Genomic DNA, 18,734 nt, shown 5'->3' with positions numbered 1-18,734 from the left:
CCCAGGAGACCTTAACTTTATAACAGATTCGTTACTTCAATTCTCATGTTCTGTGATTGCAGTAGTCATAATTAACCTTTTTTTATGCCATAATCCCAGGTGCCATTGTAAACCAAATCTCTGAAGGTGAACACAGAATCTCATTAACTATCAAAGTTCATATTCAATAGAGGCAGAGTAATGTTATTTTCTGGAGAGAGTAAATAAAGACGGTTACATTTACAATCAAGTCACAAAATCCCCAATGAATGAACAGGGGTGACCTAACAAAGGGTGACAGTTCAGAGAGATGTTTCAGTGAAAGCAAATATGAATTCTCCTGACAATCAGGCCCATGAGGGTAGAATGCGTTGCCTCAAGAAACAGTGAGTTTAGCATCACTGGACGGTACCTTGGTGGAGACATTGCAGGACATTTGGGGGCCGGCTGACTCATCCGCCTGTGGAGTTCTCTTCTGCTCTAACGTCCTGTGTTTGAATAATTCCACGTTTCTGGGTGCATCCACAGAAGAAAGAGAAATTCACTAAATAGAGAGGAAATTACATTCCTGCAACGAAAACCAAACAAAGAAACAAAAACCCAACTGAAATTTGAGAAGCTTTTGGTCACTTTTGCCAGAGATCCAAAATAGGAGTCAGAGGACCTGCTCGTGATTCGGTTGGGTGGGACTCCCCCATTCATCGCCAAACCTCACTCTTCTGCTCTTCTTGGCAAAAACGTGCTTCAGAGTCCACATTACTTGAAACTCAGGAATACCTGAGATGGAGACTCACTGGACGTGTAACATGAAAGATTAAATGATAATATACCACTTGGATTCATCCTGGTGTAAGTCAAGATTTAAATTTTTCTGTGGAAATACAAAAAAGAACTGAAAAAAACTGATAGAAATTACTAAAAAGGACTGTTTTCCATTCAGAGGAAGACGGATGGAACACTTCAGCAAACAGCGAATAACCATTTGGTGTGGTTCTGAAAGGGCGGTTAAGTACCACGTGGGAAAACAGACTCAGGCTAAGACTGAGATTTACACAGAATCCAACACTGAAGCAATAACAGAATTTAAAGAAAAACGGATGGGATGCAGGAGGAAAAACACACCCAGATTTCTAGTTTGTTAACATACTTGAATGGAGAAAATACCAACTGTGCGACAGTCGGCGTGATGTAAGTATCCTATAATATGCAATTATCCGTATTTATATGTTAAGCAGTTTGGGTCTCACTACATTTGTTTACATGTATATTTGACGAATTAAAGTGTAATTACTGCTTTCCCAAAACTCCTACTGTCAGCAGACATCAAGTATTAGAGCTCTACCCTAAGTCTGAAGATGAAAGTTTTTAATGTACTTCAGTTACAATTAAACTTTGTCACATTTTACTGACAGCAGCAAAGATCCCCAATTATCTCTCACCCCCATTCCCCACTACATCTTAGTTCTTTTCTGTTTCTGCTTCCCCATCCCCATGTTCTTAACAAACATGTACTGAACGCCAAGTATATAAACATTACTGGGCTGGGCCCTAGCTGAGGACCGGAACCTGGAGTGTCATCATCCTCACGTTAGAGAGAAAACAGTCAAGACAGGGTACTTACGAGTCTCATTAAAGGCCACTCACTCAAGTGGCCACAAGAGAAAAAAGTAAACCACACAGGTTCTCCGACTGAAAATCTGCTATGATTTTTCCATTAGTCCACATTTATCTCACTAAATCCGGCATCTTGAAACATGCAAATATGCAATTCAATGCCATTTTTTAAGGATCCACAAATGGTAATGAAGAAAAAAACTCCCTTCCCCCAATGAAGCCTTAAGTTGGCAAACTTATAATTAAATTGTCAGACACAGATGGTCTAATCCACAACCATTTCCCCTTAGACATGATGGCCCTGGAGAGCACAGAGGTCATCTAGAGAAGACCAACTTGGTTTCTAGAGAAGCCAAGTTCTTTTCCACTATCATGAACTGAAGAGACTGCCCAAAGGAGAGCAATGCTACAGCTTTAGTTCGTCTCAGAGAAGTTTATTTGACCCTTATTCAGCAGAACAGAAAGCTCTCCAGGCCTCTTTTTTCCATTCCCATATGACCCAATGACAACCACGGCAAAGAGCAATTCTATTTGTGTCCAACCCTCCCAGATTCTTGTTATTAAAACCTGGCACGGTGTTTTTGAAGATCCCAAACTGTCTGACTCTTACAATACCAGACAGGAATCAAGCTCCCATCAGGCTCATCAAAGACTACAGAGGCAAGAAGGAAAACGATGACAGTACAGATGTTGTGAAACAATTGGCTAGATGAATGGAAGGAACAATGGAGTAGATGACAGGCAGTTCGTGAGAATGCACATCAGTGTGTCTTAACACCCACTCATCTCTGGTGTTGTCAGTAAGGAGGGCGGGAAGGGGGAAATGAAAGGGAATTTCAAAGCACTTCTACTTGTACACATACCATGCTCTATTCTGTCTTTGTATTAGACCTTAGTAACATTAACACATGTCCACCCAGATATGGTTATGCCTTCTTGTGCTGTAGAAATCAGTCTGGAAGTTTGTTACCTGGATGCAGCAGCAGTGGGGGGAGGGAACAATATTATCGTATTAGTGGTGGAAACGCACCGGCTGGTACCAAGACCCTATTTCAATAGATCAGACCCTTTAAGGTCCTGTGATTACTTAAAAGCAGTTTGGTCTTGAAATAAATGAATGGTGAAAACAAATAATGAGCAACTACAAGGACCAGAAAAGTCACAGCAAACTTTTCAAATGGAAATCCACTCCCCCCAAAAAAGTCTTTAAGGCAAAAGAAGACTCCTAGGAATTACTTTTCAGAGAGAGAGAGCGCCTGAGGAAAAAGACCTTCTTTCAAGAGGAACTCAGTGGGTTCCAAACCTAGAGACAACCTAGCTCAGTTAATAAATTGGTCATTTTAGCATAAAACTAAAGGATTAGCTACAAAATAAAACACCAAAAGGCAGAGCTTCACTGAAGGATACAGACATGCAGTACATGTTCAGCAAACCTGAGCCGTAGTCCAAGATGAGCGTTGCAAACTCCATCATCTTTTCTTTCACTACTGTTAACAAGCTGATTGTTCAAATTGCTGAAAACAATGTGAGGTATGAGACCAATTTAAGACAACCTGCAAGAATCCCCAGTCAAGGAATGGAAGGGAAAAGCTTTGGTATTCTTTTGGATCCTGCCATACACATGGCATTGCAGGGAACAAAAAAGAAACACACTGATCATTTTCCCAGTAGAGGTTTTTCAAATGTCTGAAATAGATTATGCAAATGATGAACCATATATCATGCAACTACCTGTTCTTTTTTTTTTTTTTTAAATTTTTTTTTTTTTCAACGTTTATTTATTTTTGGGACAGAGAGAGACAGAGCATGAACGGGGGAGGCGCAGAGAGAGAGGGAGACACAGAATCGGAAGCAGGCTCCAGGCTCTGAGCCGTCAGCCCAGAGCCCGACGCGGGGCTCGAACTCACGGACCGCGAGATCGTGACCTGGCTGAAGTCGGACGCTTAACCGACTGCGCCACCCAGGCGCCCCACAACTACCTGTTCTTTAACAGTGTAGACATCAAAACCTTTATATCAATATAAGAAATAAAAACAAAGAAAGCAATGCAGCCTTATGGAGATCAATTATTATCACAACAGAACAACTCAGGGACAACCAGAGATCACCTTAAGACTCATGCGATACCAATCACAAATGCGAGGAGAGACCAAAACAGGTTCTCTTTCATTTGATGCTCTTGGTCAGTTTCATAGTTTCTGCTCCTTTATGTAGATGATACCTGAAGGGTTGAAATGACTTGGAGAAAAGTAACTCAACTTTCCTTAACATTCCCTTTTCCCATTTTGCAAATGGACTGATGGGATTCTCAGTTAAGGATTCTCTCTTCTCAAGCACAGAACTTAGCCAGGGAAACAGTAGATCAGGAAAAATGAAAGAGAGAAGGGAAGGAGCATGGGGTCCAAGAGATGACCATCATAAAGGCTAGAGCTTAATGAGACCATGGAGAAAATGTCATTCAACCAAAAATGTTAAATGTGAGAATACCAAGGTTAGAAGATGTCATGTAACTTATCAAGGTCCTATATTTATTAGAGTGAGTGGCAGGATGAAATCACTCTTGACTCTTGGTCCAAAGCTTTTACTACTTTACATTTATCACTGATACTGAGAGTAGAAACTCATTTAAGCTGATTTTCATATCTGTAATTTTTTTTTTCAGAGATGTGCTGCCCACTAAGTATTGCATGCCATGGATATGCAAAATCAGACCACAGTGACTAAATTCACCCTGACTGCCTTCCCTGTTATCCGGAAGCTTCAGATCTCTCTCTTTGTGGTCCTCTTGTTTATTTACATGTTAACTCTCACAGGAAACATTGTCATCATTTCCCTAATATGGGCTGATAATCGCCTCCAAACCCCAATGTACTTCTTCCTCAGTAATTTGTCATTTCTGGACATTTTATACACTACCTCAGTTACCCCAAAGCTATTAGCTTGTCTTCTAGAGGACAGGAAGACCATATCTTTTGCTGCCTGCATAACCCAAACATACTTCTTCTTTTTCTTGGGGACAGTGGAGTTTATCCTCCTAGCGGTGATGTCCTTTGACCGCTACGTGGCCATCTGTAACCCCCTGCGCTATACCATCATCATGAACAGCAACGTCTGTCTCCTACTGGTTCTGGGATGCTGGGTAGGAGCCTTCTTCTCAGTGCTGTGCCCAACTATTGTAGTGTCCAGACTGCCCTACTGTTATAAAGAAATCAGTCATTTTTTCTGTGACATTGCCCCTCTGCTACAGGTGGCCTGCATAGACACTCATTTCATTGAGATGATAAACTTCCTCTTATCTTCCCTCGTCCTCCTGACCTCACTGGTACTCACCATTGTGTCTTACACCTACATCATTTCCACCATTTTGCGCATCCCCTCAGCCCAAGGACGTCAGAAGGCATTTTCCACCTGTGCTTCTCACATCACAGTCGTCTCCATTGCCTATGGGAGCAACATCTTCATGTATGTGAGGCCCAGCCAGAGCCGTTCGCTGGATTTTGACAAAGTGACTGCTGTTCTCACCACTATGGTGACCCCTCTTCTGAACCCCTTCATTTATAGTCTAAGGAATGCAAAGGTAAAAAAAGTTTTGAGAGAAGCAATCAGCAAAATCATGTCCTTATTACACAGGAGAACTTGAACTCTCTTGCCTAGGCGAACTTGTAAGTTCGTTTGCTAAGAATGGCTATTTTCAACCCTTGGACTCTATATGGAGATATGCATGCTTGAAACCACAAAATCAAAGATAGGTGGGAAGATATGAAAAGGCTTCATGTCACATCAGATACAAAGTATTGTAGTCAAGATCCAAGGGAGGCAATTCAAACATAGAGAAAATAACACATTTTGAATTCTATTATTAGACCATCTCACACACAGAATATCATGAATCAATGAAACATACTTAACTGAAGTCAGAAAACACTGAATTTTAGGCCTGAGTCTATTGCTTTTTTTTTTATCACGTGGCACTTAGCATATCTGAACCTTAGCTTTTTCAACAGTAATGTGGGAAATACATTTGGTGATTTTCCTTTTTCCCTTTGTTATTGGAGGCCCAACCAAGATAGTCTAAGAAATACAGCCATGGGTAACTAATAGTGAGCACTTCTAACTGGTTCTTTTCAGATGTTTGAGATGCCTGGCTTCATCCCTTTAGACAGCTAAAGACTGTAGATACTAACAGAAACAAGGAAGAAGAATACCCCAGGTTTGTACAGCATACTTAAATATGTACATCTGTGTATCTCACCTCATCCTCTTAACCTTGAGAAGCTGATACTATTATCTCCAAAACCGAGGTCCACAGAGGTTAAGCCTCTTGCCCCAAACCATACCCTGGAGGGTGACACAAATTTAAAGAATGCAGATTTCAGTCTACTTTACACCTCACTGTACCAGGAAGAAACTTTAGAGGGAAAAGAGTTAACCTGGAAGTTATCCACTTTTTTCCGAAACCAGGGCATTGCCTGCCTGCCCTAACTTTCTGGAAGACCTGCAGATAAGGGCAGACCAAGATACAGTTAGAATAGACCATGAGAGGGGCGCCTGCACGGCTCAGTCGGTTGAGCGTCTGACTTCGGCTCAGGTCGTGATCTCGGGGGTTTGTGGGTTTGAGCCCCGTGTTGGGTTCTGTGCTGACGGCTCAGAGCCTGGAGCCTGCTTCGGATTCTGTGTCTCCCTCTCTCTGCCCCTCCCCTGCTTATGATCTGTCTGTCTCATTCTCAAAAATAAACATTAGGGGCGCCTGGGTGGCGCAGTCGGTTAAGCGTCCAACTTCAGCCAGGTCACGATCTCGCGGTCTGTGAGTTCGAGCCCCGCGTCGGGCTCTGGGCTGATGGCTCGGAGCCTGGAGCCTGTTTCCGATTCTGTGTCTCCCTCTCTCTCTGCCCCTCCCCCATTCATGCTCTGTCTCTCTCTGTCCCAAAAATAAATTAAAAACGTTGAAAAAAAAATAAAATAAACATTAAAAAAAATTAAAAAAAAAAAGAATAGACTGTGAGAGGCAACTGGCTTGGAAGGAAAACCAGTTATCTTGAGACCATAAATGGACCAGGGAGTCTAGACTAATCAACTGTGGCAGCTGACCGATGTGGCAACCATATCCAGAAAAAATAAGCATCCTAGAATTCCTCTGGTTGGGAGAAAACAAAAGCAACTAATCATGCTTGCTTTAGTAAAATTGTGTTTATGATAATAATAATCAACATATATAGAATCCCACAAGATAAGGAACAGGAAGACCTGGTAAGGGATGAGAATCAGGAATTAAAAAACCTTGAGGAACCAAGGCAGGTGCCCTCTTCGCCTCAGAATCTCTGATCCTTCTCTTGCTCTCTCTGGAGTTATATGATCTCTATATTACTATTTTTCTCCACGTGTCTTGAGGTACGCTGAATAATGGTCCCCCAAAATATTCAGGTCCTAATCCCTAAAACCCATGAACGTAAGTAACAAATAAGGTACACAAGGCAAAGGGACCTCGCAGAGGTGATTAATTTAAAGATCTTGAGACAGGGAGGTCATCCTGGATTATCTAGATGGGTCCTCATTATAATCATAAATGTCATTATGTGAGAGACAATAGAGGGAGATTTTACCACACAAGAGATGGTAATTTGATAACAGAAGCAGAGAGAAATTTGAAGATGCTGTGCTGTTGCCTGGAAGACAGAGGAAGGGGCCACGAGCTAAGGAATGCACTTCTAGAAGCTGGAAAAGGCAAGAAAATGAGTTCTTTTCTCTGGCACAGCCCACTGACACCTATTCAGGCCCGTGGAAACCGATTTTGGACTTCTGGTCTCCAGACTGGGATAAAATATCTTAGTGCCGTTTTAAGACCCCTAACTTTGTTTGTTACTTCACTTCTCCGTGCACACAGAAGGTAATGGCTGCTTCAGTCATTTGTAAATAATGCCTATAGGCAGTCATAGATATATATTCATATATACAAGCATATATATTGAATGCACTTAAATATATTGATATACATGTAGACAGAGAATTTATTTGGATATATATTTAAAATGATCTCAGGTCAAAAACCAAGTTCCTGGAAGGAAGATCCAATTGGTCCATTGGAGGTGAGATGCCCTCTCCTGATTCACTGATTTGCGACAGGAAAGGTTCACAAGGAGTTAAATTGCCTTCTATTCATGCAGCCACTGAGCAGGTGCCATGGAGACAAGCACAGCATAAGAACAGGGAGAAAACAGTAGGTATCTCTAAGATCAAAAAGAGTCCCTACCAGTGTGGTCATTAACCTTCTAGCTGCATGAACAACGACTGACACCTTAAGAATTGACGTGACTCTATCTTGGGAAAACAGGCAGAGAAAGTGCTGCCTTAAGGATGGATTCAGAATGTCATAAAGGAACACCATCCATCCTAAGAGATTGCGGCAAACAAATGTCTAAAGATCAGAAGAAACTAGAACAATATCACCAGGAATGAAGCACTCATATAACGATCTGCTATGCACTCATTACCAGACACTAAATGAGATAGGATTTAGAAAGTTACTATATTAGCTTCCTAATGCTGCCATAACAAAGTTAGCGGCTTAAAATAACACAGATTTTTCATCTGACTGTTCGGTGGGTCACAAGTTCAATACAAGCCTCCCCAGCCCAAATTCAGCAGGCTGCATTCCTTTCCAGGGGCTCTAGGGGAAAATCCATTCCCTATCCATCTGACTTGTTGACAGAATTCCCTTCCTTGAAGCTGTGGGACCAAGGTCCTGTTTTCTTGCTTGCTGGCTATCACCCAAGGGCCGTTCCCAGTTTCTAGAAGATGCTTCAGTCCTTGACTCACGGCCCCCCTTCCTCTACCTTCAAAGCCAACAATAGCAGGACATGTACCTCTCAAGTCTCAAATCTCTCCTTCTTCCATCTCCCCTATGACTTGGCTGACAAAGTTCTCCACTTTTAAGGACTCATTTGACTGGAGTGGGCCCACCTTGATATCCAGGATAATATCACCAATTCAGGTGGATCAGTCGTTCAAGCATCCCACTTCAGCTCAGGTCATGATCTCATGATCTGTGAGTTTGAGCCCCGCGTCGGGCTCTGTGCTGATGGCTCAGAGCCTGGAGCCTGCTTCGGATGCTGTGTCTCGCTCTCTCTGCCCTTCCCCCACTCGTTCTCTGTCTCTGTCTCTCTCTCTCGTTCTCATAAATAAACATTAAAAAATTAAATATATATATATATATATATCACCAACTCAAGGTCCTTTTCTTTTTTTTTTTTTATTTTTTTTTCAACGTTTATTTATTTTTGAGACAGAGAGAGACAGAGCATGAACGGGGGAGGGGCAGAGAGAGAGGGAGACACAGAGTCGGAAACAGGCTCCAGGCTCTGAGCCATCAGCCCAGAGCCCGACGCGGGGCTCGAACTCCCGGACCGCGAGATCGTGACCTGGCTGAAGTCGGACGCTTAACCGACTGCGCCACCCAGGCGCCCCTCAAGGTCCTTTTCTTGAACTACATTTGCAAAGTCCTTTCTGCCAAGTAAAGTAACATATTCACAGATTCTGGGGATTAGGACATGAATATCTTTAGGTGCCATTATTCTGCTTGCCAGCGTTATGTTGCTAGTGGTAATGATCCAAGAAAGGAAGAATAAAGAACAGAGCACAGCAGGATTTCTTAAAGCCATTATTACATCCTTAACTTTATCTTTCATCACTTAAAACCAGAAGAATTTACAAATTCCAGAATACAAAAGACTAGTGAAAAGCAGCAATGTTCAAAAATACATATATGAATTAGCTATGTTTGTTTTTATGTAAATCATTGTTTGCTAAAAGTGAATATAGTTTTCCCTTTCTGCTGTTTTAATTTTTTAATGAATTCCCATGTTACTCAAAGCCCCTATTCTGGTATCATTAACACAGAAAAGAAAAACCCAAGCAAATAGTGAATTTAAGCATGATTTTGGTACCCAGCTGGGGCTGGCCCCAGGTTGAGCCAGGCTTAAAAGTGCAAATATTTTAAAAAGTTCATAAACTCTGAAAAATAACATAAATATATTGTTTTACTTTGATGTTGGTTATTATTCTTATGATCAATATTGTTATAATAAAAGATAATCATAGCAGTTTCTACATTGATTCAAATTAGTTGAGTTACTTTTCCCAAATTTTGGGACACCTGGAAGGTTCCTTACTTTTCCCATCTGCAACTATGACTAGATATTTTAAACTACTCTCTTTTTCAATATGGAGGAAAGAGGAGGAACAAACCAAAGCACATCCACTTGCTAGATGAATTCTATTCCTCCAACTATGGATGAAGGGCATCCCAACCAGGGAAACACTGTCAAATGTAATGAGTTTAATGAATTCACCGATCCTTCCACTTGCCAGGTAATTCTCACGTGCTCCTTCCTCCTGACTCAGTTGTAATACAATATTCAGCAACAACAACTATGAACATACACCTCAATCACATCACAAGAATGCGATAAAACATACCAAATTATTGTCATCGGTAGTCAAGAGTTTAGATAAGCTACTCCGTTTGGCACCCATTTGGCCAGCCAGCACCCATTTGGCCAACCCATTTGGCCAAGCAGCCTGCTGTGACTTTAAACTGACACTAGTCCCCTCATGCAAGCACACGCCCTAGATAGCAGTCTGCAGAGTCACAGACATAGGTCACTTTCTGACCCGACCTGCCCCACGGTTCTTGTGCTCAACCGTCTTCCCCATCCACCAGCACCTTCCCTTTATGCGCCCCTTCAATAAGGCCCCAGTGTAACTTACCAAAACTCACTCTTTTGGTTATAATTGACCAATGTGGCTTTAGCCCGGGAACCCCAAAGCCCTCCAGGTTCTAATGAAGGCATATGCCCCGGGTGATTCCTCTCTGTCTGCATTCTGCCTCCAAGAGAAGCCCCCCCAAGGTATGCCAGGTGCCTCCTCCAAGACCTGTGAGTAATAAACTCTATCATAACTCCTCTTGTGGTCTGTTCGACTGCAGCTCACCCTCGGCAGGCACCCTCTTCTCCACTTAAGAAATGTTAACTTGACAAATTACTAACAGGGGGGTACAACTACATGACTGTTGGCTTCATTCTTAAAATGCACTGAAAAATAATTTGTGTTTGTGCATGTGTGCATGTGTGGTACATTTCAGAAGTGTGCATTTCTTCTGTGAACTTTAAAAACCTCTTATTAAAAACATCTTTTATCATCTAGGATCGCTGGCCCTCCCCAAGGATGTTGTTTAAAGTTAACTAGGGATTCCTTCATTAATATGCTTTCTTACTTTCGGTATTTGGCAGAAAGTAAGGTCCCCTTTTTAAGAGATGATAATGTTGGGGCACCTGGGTGGCTTGGTCGGTTGAGCGTCCGACTTCAGCTCAGGTCATGATCCCACGGTCTGTGAATTCGAGCCCCACATCGGGCTCTGTGCTGACAGCTCGGAGCCTGGAGCCTGCTTCGGATTCTGTGTCTCCCTCTCTTTCTGTCCCTCTCCCACTCACACTCTGTCTCTCAACAATGAATAAATATTTTTTTTAAATAATAATAATAATAATTAAAAGATGATAATGTTGAAGGGCACCTGGGTAGCTGTGTCGGTTAAGCATCTGACTTCAGTTCAGATCATGATCTCGAGGTTTGTGGGTTCAAGCCCTGTGTGGGGCTCTGTGCTGACAGCTCAGAGTCTGGAGCCTTCTTTGGATTCTGTGACTCTCTCCTTTCTGCCCTTCCCCCACTCATGCTCTGTCTCTGTCTGTCTCTCAAAAAATAAATATTAAAAAACATAAAAAACAATAAATGATGACAATGTTGAAAATGATTATGTATAAACTCTAGCTTTAAAATTGTCAGTAATTATTTTTTAATCTTAACCTATTTTTTTAAATTTTTTAATGTTTATTTTTGAGAGAGAGAGACAGACAGAGCACCAGCAAGGGAGGGGCAGAGAGGAAGACACAGAATCCAAAGCAGGGTCCAGGCTCTGAGCTGTCAGCACAGAGCCCGACGCGGGGCTCGAACTCACGAACCGTGAGATCATGACCTGAGCCGAAGTCGGCCGCTTAACCGACTGAGCCACCCAGACGCCCCGTACTCTTAACCTATTTTAGATTTTTTAGCCATTCTGAGACCTCGAAAAGAACTGACCATCTTATAACCACACAATCAGTGTAAAAGAGAAGAGCTTGAAATAACACGTCAAATGAGAGAATACTATCTATGACCAATAAATAAAATATCAAGTTATTCTAATACTGTTAGTAGTTATATAGTCTCTTCATGTGCAGAAATGCATGTATATGCCCTCCCGACACTGAACTGAAATCAGAGTCATCACGTGACTTGAGGAGAGTGTATAAAAAATGCAGTGTATCATTTTACTTGTTTAGGCAAACGCATCTCATCTTGCTTGGGCAGCAGTCACGACACCGACTCTGAAAAAAACCTATACTTACATGTACAAAACCATTTCATTCATCTTATCCCAAAATTAGAAATAACCCGAATGACTATTTGCAGGATAATGGATAAGCAGATATAGTATTTTTTTTAAGTCTATTTATTTATTTTTGAGGAGAGAGAGATAAAGGCAGGGCAGAGAGCTAGAGAGAGACGGATGGACATGGAGAATCCCAAGCAGGCTCCACGCTGTCAGCTCAGAGCCTGACATACGGCTCAAACTCTTGAACCATGAGATCGTGACCTGAGCCAAAATCAACAGTCAAACGCTCAACCAACTGAGCCACCCAAGCACCCCAGATATAGTATGTTTTTACAGTGGGATATTATTCAACATTAAATGGAAGGACCCAACGATGCAATAAGCTAGATGAATTTTGAGAAACATTATGTTGAGTGAAATAACCCCAATGTAAAAGAACTACATGATTACATTTGTGAAGTCCATGAACAGGCAAATCTGACCTATGCTAATAGAAATCAGAAAATCATTGCAGGTATGTAATGACTGGGAAGGACATGAGGGAACTTTCTAGGGTAATTAAAATTTTCTGCATCTTGTTTGAACTGGTGGTTTATGGCCATGTACCATCAACAAAACTTTTTGAACCAAATTTTAAATTTTAGTGCCTGTTATATACAAATTAAACCTCAATAAACAATTTTCTTATATCTCTACACAAGGTAAACTCAGGCTCAAATTTACAAGTGAATTCACCAACTACCAAAGAACAAGTCATTTCAATCTTATAACTCACCAAAAGATTTTTAATATTCAATTCTCTCTTACTGGTTTTAAGGGTTACTTTAGGGGCGCCTGGGTGGCGCAGTCGGTTAAGCGTCCGACTTCAGCCAGGTCACGATCTCGCGGTCCGTGAGTTTGAGCCCCGCGTCAGGCTCTGGGCTGATGGCTCAGAGCCTGGAGCCTGTTTCCGATTCTGTGTCTCCCTCTCTCTCTGCCCCTCCCCCGTTCATGCTCTGTCTCTCTCTGTCCCAAAAATAAATAAACGTTGAAAAAAAAAATTAAAAAAAAAAAAAAGGGTTACTTTAACATAGATCCCACCACCAGATTTTATGAGAAAGGAAGAGTATAGGCTAATCTCACCCATGAATCTAGATGGAAAAATTCTCAAGAAAATACCAGCAAACAAAATATACTAGAGAGTTGAGTGTATCCCAGGAATACAAAAATGGTTCGAGATTAAAATATCAAGAATTATAATTTACCACATCAGCATAAACTATTTTTTTTTTCAGCAGAAGACAGCTGAATGGATACAATACAATACAATACAACAAATAAAAAACTGTGGTATCTCCAGACAATGGAATATTACTCAGGATTAAAAAGCAATGAGTTGTCAAGCTATGAAAAAACATGGAGAGAAATGTCAATGCATATTATCAAACAAAACAATCAACTTGAAAAGTTACTTCTCTATGATTCCAACTCTATGACATTCTGGAAAAAGCAAAAGTATGGAGCCTGTAAAAAGATCAGTGGTGGTGTGAATGGAGGGAAATCACCAGGAAAAGAAAGCACAGAGGATTTTTAGAACAGTGAAATACTCTCTGTGGCATATACTGATGGATACATATTATATATTTGTCTAAACCCATAGAAGATACAACACCAAGAATGAGCCCTAAAATAAACTATGGGCTGTGTGTGATGTGACGGTGTAGGTTCATCAGTGGCAACAAATGTACCATTTTGGTGAGAGATGTTGATAATGGGGGAGGCCCACATGCAGAGGGCAGCGGGTATATGGGAAATCTTTGCACTCTCCTCACACTGTTGCTGAAAACCTAAAACCGCTCTGGGAAAATAAAGTCCTTCAAATAAATAAGGGAATTAGCATTAAGAAAAAGTATCTTTCAAAGAAAAAGAAATACTTAAAATATCCTCCCTGTATCAACAGTGAACAGTATTAATATAACACGATAGTATATAAAGTCAGTTTGGGGGCACCTGGTGGTTCAGTCAGTTCAGCGTCCCACTCTTGATTCCAGCTCAGGTCATGATCTCACAGTTGTGGGATCAAGCCCTGCATCAGGCTCTGCACTGACAGCATGAAGCCTGCTTGGGATTTTCTCACTACCTCTCTCTCTGCCCCTCTCCTCCTCTCTCTGGCTCTCAAGATAAATGAATGAATGAATTAATTAATTCATTAATTAAATATTTTAAAAAGTCAGTTTGTTCAATCAGAAGTTATGATATCTTGGTACAGGAGATATAGGAAGAAGAAAAATGACCAAAGAACTTAACACTCATCTTCATAACAGGAATTTAATAGACAATGTGTAAATCTGATAGATTCGGAAAGAAAAATATAAGCATTCATTTTAAAATATGAAGGTAACGTAAGAAGAGACAAAAGCCTTTAAAGGACTAAGAGAAGGGAAGGAGTAAGTGACTTCTCTTTTTCTAGACAAAAGTTTTAATATTCATTAATTTTAACTATGTAATCTGTTTAGGTTGTTTTTTTTTAAGTTTATTTATTTATTTTGAGAGAGAGTGCATGCACGTGCGTGAGGGAGGGGCAGAGAGAGAGAGAATACCAAGCAAGCGGGGAGCTGTCCACGCAGAGCCCCATGCAGGGCTGGAACTCACAGACTGCAAGATCATGACCTGAGCCGAAATTGAGAGTCAGATGCTTAACCAACTGAGCCACCCAGGCGCCCCCTGTAATCTGTTTAGTTTTTAAAATGAAAATCAATTTTAAAACAATGGGAGGAAAGTGTATCGGTTCAGAATGAGGGGGAAATGAGACCAGAGGAAAGAACAGCTTAGCTCCCAACCAGGAGAGCACTCCCAGAAATTCTCAGCTCACAGTGATGGAGCACAAGGTGCTTAGAGAGCCAGAGTTCATCTCGGGGTAGATGGAAAAGACATTCGAGTGTCTGAGTTGCTGGCCATTAACACACTTGAGATAAGCAGCAGGGACATTGGACTTGTGGCTAAAACAGTGAATGTGAAGGCTGGTGCTGAAGAGTCAAAGCAGGGAGACCAAGAATCCCCATTGCCAAAGCACAAGCTACGGATTCACCCAGCATGTCCCTCCACCATGGAAACGGACTTCTGCAGCAATACCCATATCACGTACATGTAGAAAGAGGAACACCAGTCCACAAGGACCCACCTGAAAAAGTTGAGTGCCAATTCTCCCCAAGGGTAGAGCACAGAGGAGAGAAACAGAGTGACTGTATCAGTATGTTGACGCTGAGTATCTCCGTAAAAGGATTTTAATTGATTGTATTTTTCCCTTCATAGTTTCAAAGTTATCTTCCTGTGTTTATGTATTATGTAAAGTGTTTAAATTTTTCAAAAGGGCCACTGCTGTTCAGATGAATTATTGCCCATCTGACCTTAGGGCAAGATTCAACTTGAATCAAACTTGGTCCTTGCCTCTAACTTGAGAAAGGGTTGGGAACTGTTCCTAAAATGTTCTATTTTATTGAAACAGCGTCTAGTGAGTCCTTCCCAAACAAATTCAATATACTCCCCAAACAAGTTCAATATACGCAATCCATCTGTCTGTTTCATTAAAAAAAGACGGAAAATCTATTCAAGGATAATGATGTATTTAAAGAGTCGCAGTAAGTCCAATGTCTGTAGCCAGAAGATACCAGAAGATACCATAGAAACAGTCCATTTTGGGTAATGTCTGACACCAAAAAAAGACCCAATACACAATGAATGCATGAATGGCAAATGAGTGGATAAACAAAAAGAATGAAATAAACTATCTTAAAATTATTGGCTAGAAATCTTAAGGGAACTAAGAATATTTAAGGCAGCACGCTCAGAGACAAAATAGCATGACCTAAGTTGCAAAATTCTTCACAGGTTCTATTTCCTGACTGTTCTGAATTTGTTATGGCAGAATTATGTAGAACTTCTTCTTCGTTAGACTCTGCCCCTCTGGATTCCCTTTCCTTTTTGCTCTCAGCCTTCTTCCCTTGGTAATTATTTCCATACTTACTGTTCTCCGGCTCACTTCCCAAATCCACAAGGAATAGCCTGGAAAGGTGGAAGAGTTCAAGAATTCAAAATGTGGTGTTTGGGTTCTTGAAGTTTCGGAGTCAGAATACAAGATACCAACAAGGTAATTAAAACAACAGCATCAGAAACAAAAATCAAATAAGTTCTGCTGGGAAACTCTTATTGTCAGAAGAAAATGAACTAATAATATTCATAAATTTAAATTTTTTCATGTAGGTACAGGTTCATAGACTCCTTTAATAGGTAGGAGCAGTCTATAAACTTGGGACTAAGTAGCTTAATTCTAGACAGAAATGTATTTCTCCATCCACCTCTGTAGACACAGACCTATCACAAGCTCTGTTAAAATCCAACAGCAGTCCATCCTAGGCGAGTGATTCGAGAACAAAGCTACCACATTTTAGGGAACATAGGAAGCATTGCTACTTCCTCCTTCAGGCACTGGTCCTCAGGGACTTGACGAGCTTTAATCCTCGGCACAGCTAACTAAAACTGCTGACCCCTTAACCATGGGCACATGCAGGGCAACCTTCCATGCTTCATTGTGTCTCACTTTTAGATAACCCTACAGTGGTAATGTTATCCCCACTTTACAGATGAGTTAACTGAGCAGCTGAGCTAACTGTCCCAAAGGCACTCAGCTGGTAAGTGAAATCAAACCAAGAACTGTCTGACTTCAAAACCCATGCTCGTAACTTTCCACACCATCCTGTTTCCCCTCTGTGGTAAAAAACTGCAGGAAAGGCGTTTGTGGTGACTATCTCCCACAGATACAGGTGTAAAATCGAAGACTTGGAATGAGAGGACTTTAGAGAGCATCCTGCTCAAACATTTCATGTTACAGATGAGAGAACTGAGACCCAAATGGGGTAGAATTTTCTAGATCTAGGTGGTAAGAAAGGCAGAACCAGAATCTGTCATTTTCTGGTTGCCGGTTTAATATTATTTCCTTTATGGCATCAAGCCACCTATTCAGTCCACATTTCTTAAACACGTATTAAATGTTAGAAGAGAGTTCTATAAATAAAAAATAGAAGATAACAGATTATAACAAATCTGTAATGGTGTCGACATAGGAGAAGGAAAATTCAGGAAAACGCTACAGAAAATTTGTGTTCAAGTCAAATGTGTTTGTTCTAAAATAACACTCTCGGTGAGGGGCCTGGGGTGGCTCAGTTGTTTGAGTGTCTGACTCTTGATTTCGACTCAGATCATGATCCCAGGGTCATGGGATTGAGCCCCACGTGGGGCTCCTCACTGAGCATGGAGCCTGCTTGGGATTCTCTCTCTCCCTCTCTCTTTCTCTGCCCCTTCCCCATGTATGCTCTCTCTCTCAAAATAAATAAACTTAAAAACAATTTTTTAATAAAAATAAAAAATAAATTAAAAGAACAGCCTTGGCTTGCTAGTTAGTTAAAAGGTCTGTTCCACCACAGAGCACCCCTTCCACGTTTTATCCCCATTACACTGGGCTCCATAAAAACAAACTGTTTTGTTTTTCTAAAGGGTAAGAGTAAGGAATTTGGGGGTGCCTGGGTGGCTCAGTAGGTTAAGCCTCCAACTTGGGCTTAGGTCACGATCTCACAGTTTGTGGGTTGGAGCCCCGCATGGGGCTCTGTGCTGACAGCTCAGAGCCTGGAGCCTGCTTCCGATTCTGTGTCTCCCTCTCTGTCCCTCCCCTGATCGTGCTCGCTCGCTCTCTCTCTCTCTCTCTGTCTCCAAAATAAATAAACATTAAAAAAAATTTAAGAATAAGGAATTTGTTCTAGGTTTTGATGGCTGGGGTACTGTAAGTGGTGAGCACAGAGAAGAAATGTTTCCCTGGCAATTATTTAAAAGCGATCATGAGATGCCATCCTATCTAATTTACCACGATTCCCATGTATTATTTCTTATATATTTTCTCACCAGCACTCCTTCTAAAACTGTGTCCCAACTTACAGTCCTTCTGAGTATCCCAAACACAACACAACACAATACAGCGCGCATGCACACACACACACACACACACACACACACACACACACAGCTCAGGTGAAGTGTTGCGCTACTCAGTCTTCACCCCACTGGTGAGGAAACGAGTTCTGCCTTAGGGATTTGGGGGTGGCTGACCACAAGGCTCTTGATACGGGACAGATAAGACTGACAGTAACTAGTTAGTCACATATGCTTACAGCCCAGGGAGGAGGACACCACCTGCTGTATGGGACCACGTGGGGGATGCCCTCAGAGGCAGAGTGAATAACTGTTTGCTTGGCAGTGAACCAAAGCCCTTTTCCTTTCATGTGTTTGTTTTGGTTTGGGTTTGGGTTTTTTTGTGCGTCTTTAAAATTTTTTATTTAAGTTCCAGTTAGTTAATATGCAGTGTAATATTAGGTTCAGATGCAGAATTTAGTGACTCAACACGTCCATACAACCCCATCACACGTGCCCTCCTTAATCCCCATCTCCTATCTCCCCCATCCCCCCCACCACCTCCCCTCTGGTCACCAGCAGTGTGTTCTCTATAGTTAAGAGTCTGTTTCTTGGTTTGCCTCTCTCTCTCTTTTCCTTTGCTTGTTTTGTTTCTTAAATTCCACACATGAGTGAAATCAGATGCTATTTGTCTTTCTCTGACTGACTTATTTTACTTAACATAATACTCTCTTGCTCTATCCACATCATGGATAGAGCAAATGGCAAGATTTCATTCTTT

The 18,734-nt window shown here is 41.4% G+C and overlaps 1 protein-coding gene across 1 annotated transcript; it reads left to right on the top strand.

Annotated features, from left to right (window-relative positions):
• Window positions 1–4,285: 4,285 nt before the first annotated feature.
• On the top strand, window positions 4,286–5,233 carry LOC115524527 (olfactory receptor 6M1-like). Its single transcript, XM_030330872.1, has one exon. It carries the CDS (start codon window positions 4,286–4,288, stop codon window positions 5,231–5,233), a length of 948 nt encoding a protein of 315 aa, XP_030186732.1.
• The last annotated feature ends 13,501 nt before the right edge of the window (window positions 5,234–18,734 follow it).

The sequence above is a fragment of the Lynx canadensis genome, chromosome D1 (genome assembly GCF_007474595.2).
Source record: "Lynx canadensis isolate LIC74 chromosome D1, mLynCan4.pri.v2, whole genome shotgun sequence".
NCBI lineage: Eukaryota > Metazoa > Chordata > Mammalia > Carnivora > Felidae > Lynx > Lynx canadensis.
This window is presented reverse-complemented; position numbering and strand designations above follow the sequence as displayed.

Excerpts from the sequence above, each read along its gene's own strand:
- LOC115524527 (XM_030330872.1), top strand. The coding sequence starts at position 4,286 with ATGGATATGCAAAATCAGACCACAGTGACTAAATTCACCCTGACTGCC.